The sequence below is a fragment of the Microplitis demolitor genome, chromosome 3, assembly GCF_026212275.2.
Source record: "Microplitis demolitor isolate Queensland-Clemson2020A chromosome 3, iyMicDemo2.1a, whole genome shotgun sequence".
NCBI lineage: Eukaryota > Metazoa > Arthropoda > Insecta > Hymenoptera > Braconidae > Microplitis > Microplitis demolitor.
In genome coordinates, this window is record NC_068547.1 from 4,923,569 (window position 1) to 4,934,742 (window position 11,174).

The window sequence follows — 11,174 nt, forward strand, 5'->3', positions numbered from 1 at the left end:
GCATAATTTATTATTTATGTTTTAAATAATGAATTATGTTATCAAGCCATGTTTTAAATATTTTATCCAGTTACAATGTTTAGTTAGTACGAAAATTGTTGTAAAGTTTTTTAGATAAATTATATTTCGTGTCTCATGAATCAAAACAGAAGACCTAACCTCTACCTGTCACAGCAAATAAACATCTTGTTACAATGTTATGCAAAAAAATTATTAATGAGTACTTTTCATTTAACAATATACAATATTGTCTAAGGAAAATGTGGAACCAAGAAAAGCACGATTTTATTATTTTATTAATTCTCCAAAAATTAAGTATTAATAATTATAGAATATGATATTTAAATTTATTAGATGATAATGATAAAAATAATAATAACAATTATTATTATTATTATTATCATTATTATTATTACTATTTTTGTTATTGTTATAAACATAATACTCAAAAATAACGAAAAAAATTAATACCAAGTGATAAAAGATTATTCAATTTACAAATATAGATACATGCATGTGCAAAATATAAATTAATTTAACTTACCTACAAATACACCCACCAATTTTTCAATATTCCATTCAATTAATTTATTTTTCACCCAATCATCCATGTTTATATAATTATAAATGATAAACAACAATAAATATTTTTCAATAAACAACAAATGAGGTTAGAAACTGACGCCGATGACTGGCGCTTCAAGCCTCGATCGTGACCGTCAGGATTCGTTTCGTTATTTTCGCGATTCGTTCGCTCACGGTAGCAGTACGGACCAGTATATTTACAATACAGTTGAATCGCTTTAGGAACTATTTATTAAATAGTGTCTCGTAAAAAAAGTAGTGTAATAATTACGAAACTTTATATCCCTGATGTTAGGATCTTAAGTATAGTTCATGTTCGTATTTAAATCGTTGATGTTATAATATAGTTTGGCGTTGATCAGGATTCGTTGCATGATTATAGCGATACGCGGTTCACGATACAACGGATCGTGCAGCGTAGAAAACTTTTTTTTCAGTGTAATGTTGTGTATTTTTCTATATATATTATCTCATATAATGCTCAATATATTCTTGCTGTATATGGATAATATATATATAATTTATAACTATAATATAATAAGCTTGATATATACTTCCATATATTTTGATCCATATAATTAGTGGTACATGGTCTCTATATAATTGATTATATATGAAAGAATTTATATGTTTAAATATATGGTTCGCAGTATATTGGCAACATATTTTTCGAATAAATTAAAACTTATATTTTTCGCAATATATTGAAAATTTTATTTTTTTAATATACTTTTTTAATTTCTACACAGTCCCACAAAAAGAAAATCAAGTTTATTATGTTTTTTTTTCTTTTCATTGATTTTGCATTTACTGTATAACTAACGCGATAACCTAAGAAAAGTAAAAAAAGTGCCATATATTTTACAATATACTGGAAAATATATATAAATAATATAAAAAATACTATATATTAATTAATATACTACTTTCAATATAATATATTAATATAAAAAAGGTATATTAAAATATATATGTAAAACATACATAAAAAAGTCAAATATTGATAAATATATTTTAGTAATATATTTTTATTTAATATATTATCATATATTAATACGGCAAAAATATTAATATTATTTTATATATTGTACAATATATCACATTATAATATTCATATATTTTATCATATATGTTTTCACATATAAAGCTTTTTCATGCGGAAAATTATAAGGCAAAAAAATCAAAACTAAAATGAAAAGTAAAAAACAAATTTTACTTTAAAAAATACTGCTTGCTTTTGACTTAGTTGGGAAAACCGAGAGGCGAATAAATAATTGTTTTTTGACTTGGTTCAGCAAGTCAAAAATAAGGTGAATTACTGTCGTGTTTGAAGTGAATAGGAATAAGTTCAAACTAAGATGAAAAAAGCTTTGAAAATTGACAAAAATTTAATTGAAGTCAAAAAAGTCTTGATCTTTTCAGAAAGTCGTCAGCAAATCGATAACTTCAAAAGAAAAAAAGATGGAGCGAGTCGGAATCAAGTTTTATTTTTGATCCTGGTTATTCTCTTTTAGATTTATAAATTTAAAATTATTGTATGCTTTGAAAAATTACCAAATAGGCAACGAATAATATACTACGAATTTTCCAGTAAATATTTCGTTGCTCTAATGGCCACGAACAAATTATTTGTATTATATATTTGTACAACCCAATAGCTTTTGTCGAATCTTTTGTCCAATGTACTGTGCTAGTGTCGTTTATTACTATTTTATTCTTCATGACTTATATTCGACTAAATATTATTTTATCATTCGTAGTACGCGGACAATACGATTGACTATTTTATTTATAACACTACATAAAATATATTATATATATTATTCATAACAGTACAACATGTGAATATACGCGAACATCAAGATGGTTTGTGTCTTAGACCGCCAATAAATTATTAAAATTTTATTACTTATTTATTTCGATATAATATGAATTTGAAAGCTATTTGTATAAAAGCATGCATATTAAATTTATAGTTGACATATGCGCGTTAGAAAAAAAATTATATTTTTTTTCAACAAGCTAGTTAGTTCTCTATGGCAGGTTGAGTTGAACAGAATATTATTAAATAATAAACATATACATTACGTTATATTTTGACGAGTAAGTAACTGGTCAGTGGTCAATACAAGTGATTGATTTTTTTTTACATATTTTTTACTTTAATTTTTGTAGTTTACGCTTATTCTGTCATTAATTATAATTATAATCCGATTTGTTTTTGGGATGACACAGAATGACAATAATAATAAAAAAAGTATCAATAATTTTTCATTTATAACGAAAAAATTGATTAATCATATTGAAAGATTTCATTTAACAATATTGTTAAAAAGACGACATTGGAGCTCCCTTAATTTGGCGGGGGGAATTTAATGTTTGGCAAATTTTTTCTAGCCATTCGTTTGTTCGTTGATTGTTCGTCAATGTTCGCTATAAATAATTATTTGATCGTTTTTTATTTTTTTTTTTTAACTTTTAAAAATTTATTTGAAGTTAGCGGTGACTATACTAATTTTCTATTCTTTTTATTTTTGTTCCATTTATCTTGATTTGTTTGTTGATGCCCCACCAAAGATAGGGTTTGTTTGTTTGTTTTTATATTTATAATTAATTATTAAAATATTAATTATGCCCGTAGATCTAATAGTAATGTTGCGCATGCGCAAGTGTCTGCTGTAGGTTTAAAATTTTTTATTGTTTTCATTATTAGTTATGTTTTAATTGAATGAGTAATCTCATCAAGTAATCTTCAAATTCTGTTGATCATTTAGCACATCATGAGGGTATTCAGGTATTTACCGGAGAGTAAAGTCAATCAGCCACAATAAGTTTTATTTAAAAAATTTAAAACCTAGCGTAGACATTTGCGCATGCGCACAATTACTATTAGAACAACGGGCATAATTAAAATTTTAATAATTAATTATAAATATAAAAACAAACGAACAAACGCTATTTTTGGTGGGATATTAACAAACAAATCAAGATAAATGGAAAAAAAAATAAAAGGGATTGAAAATGAGTATAGTCATCGCTAACTTCAAATAAATGTTTAAAAATTTATTTCAAAAAAAATTAAAAAACGAAAAATAATTATTTTTAACGAACATTGACGAACAATCGACGAACAAACAATTACGAAAAAAAATTTGCCAAAAATTAAATTCCCCCCGCCAACTTAAGGGAGCTCTATCAGTAGGCTTAATAATTCATTTACTTAATAGTTTGGATATAAAATATACATGAAGACAAGTTACATTTATTCATATATATTAATTTTATAGTTGATACATGCGCATTCAAAAAAAAATATCTTCTGTGTAATAAAACGATTTAGTTATTAGCAACAAGTTCAGACCCGGCTTTACTATGACACCATAGCATTTCAAACAAAAATAATTTCACCGTATAATTTCCTTTATAATTCATATTAATTACACATAAATAAATTATAATCAATATTTATCAAAATGTTGATGAATATTTTAACAAAGTATAAATTTGAATTCTTAATAAGTCGTAAAAGCAATGATTTTCGTCGAAACCGACCTATTTCGTTATATCCGGCCGTTAACCCATTTGTGGTCATTACCCTCATCTATAGTTAATAGTAAGCATATATACCGAATTTATTTTCATACAACAGATATTCGTATATTTTATTAGTAGCAACCCTTTGGTACGAGAACGTTTCCTGTAAGCATAAATAAGCATAGATTTATAATAATCCATACCTATGTCCTTCCGTAAACTCAAACGCGCTGACCATCACGCAACCGAATAATATAAGACAGACGTCTCCGTTCATTTAATATGCACCCTTGGTTTATAATATTTGCTATTTGTCGCAATACCAGTTATAAATATTAATATATTTTCTCGGACTATGTGGATTTATTTTATACATGCATATGTAAATAATATCTTTACGCAAAATAGAGAAAATAGAAAAAATGACAGCTTCCGCAGTACTTCGAATAAAAAACTGGAAGGATTGAACAAAATTCTATAAAAATTACAGCCTTAAATTCTTATTTGAAACTTAAATTTTTCTGATTTTCTCTGTTTCGTGTTTAAATAAATTCTAAACTTTGTTATACTATTTTATTATTTTTGAGTAATAATAATATTAAATAAATATTAACATTTTTAATTTATTTCTAAACTCTAGGATTTATAATTAATAATGTTATTTATATAGAAGCATAACAGAATCATATTTTCAAAATCACTGTTAACATTTCACACAATAATAAAATTAATTTTAATATATATAGCGCACAACAATTAATGTGCAACAATAAATAATTTTTTAAATTAAAAATCCAGATGCATAAAATTATTGTATTTATTAATAATTAATATTAGTAATAATAATAATTGTTATTATTATTTTACTAATTAAACAATAGTAGGTGGCTGAAGAACAGCAGGAGCTCTTCTTACTTTCAAAGCTTCAGGACTTAATGTCCTTGAATGTTTAACTATTTGATTATAATCATACATAACAGCGAGTCCGCCCTCGGAAGGACTCTTTCTCACGTAAACTTTGCTAGCCGGCGATGCTGTTGTTTTTTGTCTATTTATTGAAGGTGTTGTGGTGTAAAAAGCATCAGCAGCAATGCTACCTTCTTCTTCTTCTTCTGCCTTCTTTTTTTGGTATCTTCGATGTCTTGCTTTCAATATCGAATAAAATACCAATCCGATTATTAAAAACAGTAATAGCAAACCAATACCACCGGCAATAGCTATTATTTTTATCTCCATTGGATCCCGTACAGTAAGTTTCAAGCTTGTTGTATCTCGTCCTTTTTCGCTTTCAATCATTAAATTATAAACACGCGAATCTTCTTTTTGTAGATCACGTATTTCTAATTTTGCATAATAACAGTTTGTTGTTTCATTATTTTCTTTTATCGGTTCTAGAGGCAATGCTTCGTATTTTGGTTCAATACTTTCACCTGATCGTATATGTGAACTACCCCATTGCCAAGCAATCAACTTAGGCGGCGGTCTCGAACAAAATCTCGATTTCAAAATATGAAACGGATCACCAACCCATCCAATCGATTCATCAATACTCATATCATCACTCGAGCGATCAATATTATTGTCATTACTATAAGAACGTGTTTGTATTTCCGGTGGTCCAGATACGTGTAAAATAAATCTTGTATCACTGGACATTTCTCTTCTTACACCATTTATAATATTAAATGCAACACACCGATATTCTCCTTCATTGCTCCAAATAACATTTTTCAAACTGAGTCTCCGCGAACCTGTTTCCCCATGCACCGAATTGTCGATAGTCTGTGGTACACCGCCTCTCAAATGGACCCAACGATATCGTGCCGGTGGGTTGGCATCAAAATCATCGCACTCGAATGGATCAACAGTTGATGCTAATAGTGCTGTTACTTCTATTTCCCCTGCAGTGTTATTTGTTCTACCGTTGATTCTCATTCGTGGTCCATCTATCATAAAAATATTTCAAATTAATACATATCGTATATATGGAAGCGCGTGGGGGGGGGGGAGTGCTTAAGGAAATATTTAATTTTCGAGGACTTAAATTCGTTAAATTTTTTTTTAATGATATTCAAAGTAAATAGAAAAAATTTCAGTTGCGGTTACAAAAAAAATTAAATTTTTGCGGTCAAAATGGGGGCACCCCTTAAAAAAGGTGAAAAAAAAAAGTTTCTAGATATTAAATTTGATTAAATTAAATTTTTTTATAAGTAATTTAGATAAAGAAAAATTACATTTTCTATAATTTTAAAAAGATAACCAAAAAAAAATTCAAAATAATGCTCTATTATATTTACCAAAGTGATTTTGGAAAGTTTGAAAAACAATTTTTTTTTTTATAAAATTTTAAGGATACCCCGTTTTGCCCTTCTTAATATTAATTATATTATTGATTATTATTAATTACATTGAACATCAAGTCGATAATTAGATGGTGAACTTTCACCAATTACATTAATCCCTCTGCATGTATAAAGTCCAGCGTCGGTTTGTTTTACCGGTTCAAAGCGTATCTCCGAACCGCTCATTGTACCATTACGGTGGGTTAAATTTTGACCAATCGATTCAATAGAATTACTTCGCGTTAATGCAATCGAATCTCTGTACCATCTAATTGCTGCTGGTGGATTAGCGTCAGCCAAACATTTAATGCTCATAAAACTAGCTGAGTCTTCGAGCGCTGAGGTCAATAAACGTGGACTAGTTTCAATATGAACTTCTGGTGAATCTAAAAATTATAATAAATTATTATTCAAGTACATAATTATTAATAAAAGTAATAATAGTATTTTATTTACAATGAATATCAAGTCGACATTCAGCAATCGCAGGTAGTGGGCTCGATGAATGTAAACTGAGGCATCTTACAGGAAGACCATGATTTTCTCTGTCGCCTTTTACCCTCATTAAACTGTGCGCAGCCCAAGTTTTAGGGCTATCTACTTCCGTAGCGTTGGTTTGTTCCCTAAGTGGTTCTACTTCATCTCCTCCGATAAACCTATCGCATTTTAAATCGAGTTTAGTCGTAAAACAAAAAAAAATTTAACTAAAATTATAACATTTAAGTCAAGTAAGAGGAGTTAGAATGAAGGTTGGATAAGGAGCGGCTAGTTTCATCAGACCGTGAAACGGAAAAGACTATCCTTTGGACGACAGCCCTTCTTACTATGCTTCGAAGACGACTTGTTACGGACTCGTGCTTCTTGTATTTCACAACTCACATTACTTGTCATTCTACTTTATTATTTTTATTACTAATGCATATTAATTTAGACTTTATAGAAAATATAAATAGACATTAAAATATAGGATTTTAGAAGATTAAAAAAAAATATATATGTATATATATATATATATTCCCATTGTATATTAAATGCGTTTTTACCATTTAATAAGTGCTGGTGGATTGCCATAACGAGATACACAGGAAATTGTGACCTCCTGACCTTCTCTTAACGTAAGCGCTCCTGTCAAGATTGTGCCACCATATTCCAAACTTGGTTTTCTTGGTTTTACTATCAGTAAATAAAAAAAAATCAAAACAAACTCATGAATAATTTATTGACATCATTAATCATTCGATCTGTTTCCTGATTAAGAAATCCAATTTGAGATGATTTGAAAAATCTAAATTATTTCATTCTGTATCATATCATAAAATTACCCAAGTAAAACACAGACAACTTTAAAATTTCTTAAAAATATCTTTTAAAAGAGTGACAAATTTTTTTTTGTCTCAAAATCCCCTCTTTTGGTATAAATAAGATATGCAAATGTCGATTCGGGAAATGGTCTAATGTCAATTAAAAAGTCGTTTAGATGACTTATTTTACCACTTTTTGTGATTTACTTTTTGTCGTCACTTGTGTCATGTCTTTTAAGTAGACATTTTTTTTGTGACATAAATTTCTGTTCGTTTTGTCAACATATTGATGCCTTATTGACAAGTCAAAAAGTAGCCTTAAAACTGATATCTTATAGATGTCAAAATGGCAAGTGTGCTAGATGGATATTCAATTTAATTCAAAATGATTCGAGAGTTCAAATCATTCCAAATAATTTTAATCCAGCCAAGGAATCAAAAATTGCGATATTATTTCTTCACTAAATTTAATTAAAAATGATTCGAACGTTCAAATCATTTTAAATAATTTCAAATCATAAAATAATATTTCGTTACTTTTTAATTCAATATGATTTAAAATTATTAGTTTCAAAATTTATGCTCAGAAACAAAATAGTTCAGACAATTTGGAATTATTTCAAATGATTAAAAGTTTCGTCATCTCAAATCATTCTAAATTAGATTTCTTAATCAGATTTATCAATTAAAATAAACTAATTCACAAAAAATGTTTATAAACAAATTAAATGTATGACTTAACAGATAACTCTGAAAGATAAAAATTTTTTTAAAAAATTACCCCTAACGAGAAGTCGTGAAGGTAAAGACGTTAACGCATCCTGTCGTGTGAAATCACCAGGTGTCACCTGGCATTCCCATAATCCATCATCAAAATCAAGTGATGCACGTCTGATAAGAAGTGTGCAATCAGCATCACCATTACCACTACCACCACGTCCATTAGCCCACTCATATTTATCAGGATGCATGCCAACTGGCTTACGATCTTTTTGCCAAATACACTGGCCCTTTTTATCCTGCACCTTGCACACCAACTTAACATCTTCTCCACTCGATACCTCTTGATAACTTGGTGGAGTTTCGATAAATCTCTGCTCACTATTTACACCCACAATAATTACCCCCAACATTAAACATATCAAACCATTAACTCTGCTCATAATTATTATCATCATTATTAATAAATCTTAAACAACAGACAACTCAATTACACATTTATTCACACTTTCTAACTATGTTAACCCTTTCAAACCTACCGTGCACAATTGAGGACATTAAAGTTTTGTTAAATAAATATAGCAAAATAAAAATTTACGTAACTAAAAACGGTTGTTTCTGTTTGCGAACATTATAAACTTCGTAAAAGCTTTTTCAATATTTCCATACTCAGTAGTACCTACTATAACAGGAAAAAAATCGGTTCATGAAAATTCCAAAAAACAAAAAATCAGGTTTGAAAGGGTTAACACATTAAATAATAAATTAACATCATTTAACAATAATGTTGTCATAAATTATAAATTAAACTTGACATAATTATATTTTTATTACTATGAAAATAAAATGAGTTAACATTCAAGTCACTTCAGTTCGACGCATTTCGAATTTAAAATTTGGCGCTTTATTTTAAATAAATGTAATTTAAATCCCGATAATAAGATGTTTATTCTCAGAGGTGGAAAATGGATATTTCAAAATAAGAGAGTAAGTGTAGTAACGCAATTTAATAAAGCAACTTAAGCTCTTTGACAACAAAAACAGACTGGTTACTCCTGGTGCAAGCGGAAGACACAGAGCCCCAAACGGTGTGTGCGAAGCCATGCGTGCGTATCCAACCCTGTCTCCTCTATATGCTGCTGTCCTTATTTTTCGAATACGTCTAGTCTGTTATCATTATACCTCAATGGTAATATAACTCTAAAAAGTCATCATAGCATATACCATACGTTCTGTACATCGTCATATATTTATTCATCAGTGTATTATATTTCGTTGGGTAGTTGGGTGTATACACGTGTGAACGTGTTGAACCACGCCTTGCATTACATTGCATTAGGCCATCATATTCAATGATATACAATGAAAAATCATACATTCATATTTATATATACTCATATATGTATATTATTTTTCTTTTGACTAAAATTTTCTTCATTGTTCTGCCTACATTACTCTCATACTCTAATAATCATGAGAGCTATCATTACATATATTTTTTATCATTCGATTTATTAGGATATATATAGATATAGATATATATATGCCTTTTTAAATGCCTGAAAAGTAAATCGCTTTCTTCTTTCATTAAATATCCCTTCTTAACTCTTTGCAAATTAATATTTATGGAATTTTTATATATATAATATTAATTCAGGTCAGTTGTTTGGAAATAAGATTCACTTTCTAGATCCACTTAATTCAAGTAAATTTAAATTATGACCATTAAAAAATTTTAATAATAATATTAAGTATAATTTTTACAAAATTACAAAATTTAAATGGGATATTTATTTTATTTATTTATTTACCGGAAAAAATGTAATTTTGTTGAGCGTAGGTAAGAATTGATTTTTAAATAAATTAAAATCAGCAGATCGCGATGCGTGAGTCCGTTCCCTTCTGGTTCCGATCCCTTATTACCCTCCCTATTTCACAGAGTTTCTATTTCCGTTTCAAAGACGAGGGACAGTGTAGATAAATACCTTTACTGAATACTAACTGACACTGTGATAGACTGACATTCTTTGTTAAATTTTTTTATGTATACTTGTATACTTAAATCGATTCTATTAATATGATAAATATTTTCCGTTTATTAAAAGTCATTTAACTTGGACTTGAAGCCACAGGACTATGACCTCAAGTATTTTCAACCGGAAAAAAAATTTTTTTTTGTAACTGCACATTATTTTTATTACATATGTACATTCCTTTATGTCTTATAATGTCATAATTATTTTTATTACGTATTATTTATTGTTTGAATTTCAGTCGAATCATATTAAAATATTTCGCTAAATTAATTTGCTCCTGCCAGGACTAATTTTACAAAAGAGTCCCATTTTCAAAAACCGAGTTTTCAAAAGATCTCGACATTTTGAGGTCCTAGGAAGCTATTCTGACTAATTTCGAGATGATGTCCAAATTTATGTATGTACGTATGTATGTAAATATTCAAACTTTTGAATAGCTTAGCCGATTAAGATCGTTGAGGTAGCATTCAAAATGGCTAATTAATTCCTACAATCTGTAAAGAATTAAGCTTAATTAGTGCAGTCCGTTCGGAGTTATTTGAAAAATGAAATTTTTGAAAAAATTAAATTTAATTAATATTACATATAAAATAAATCTGATAATTAAAAATAAAGAATACTTTTAATTTATTAAATTTTTTATTCAATTAGTTATA

The 11,174-nt window shown here is 28.0% G+C and overlaps 1 protein-coding gene across 1 annotated transcript; it reads right to left on the reverse strand.

Moving 5' to 3' along the window:
- Positions 1 to 4,924: 4,924 nt before the first annotated feature.
- On the reverse strand, positions 4,925 to 9,223 carry LOC103580691 (hemicentin-1). Its single transcript, XM_008562540.2, has 5 exons — positions 8,544 to 9,223; positions 7,505 to 7,634; positions 6,918 to 7,117; positions 6,527 to 6,847; positions 4,925 to 6,065 (listed from the first exon to the last, which is right to left on the reverse strand). The coding sequence occupies exons 1-5, from the start codon at positions 8,938 to 8,940 to the stop codon at positions 4,990 to 4,992; spliced, it is 2,124 nt and encodes a 707-aa protein (XP_008560762.1). The 5' UTR covers positions 8,941 to 9,223; the 3' UTR covers positions 4,925 to 4,989.
- Positions 9,224 to 11,174: the final 1,951 nt, after the last annotated feature.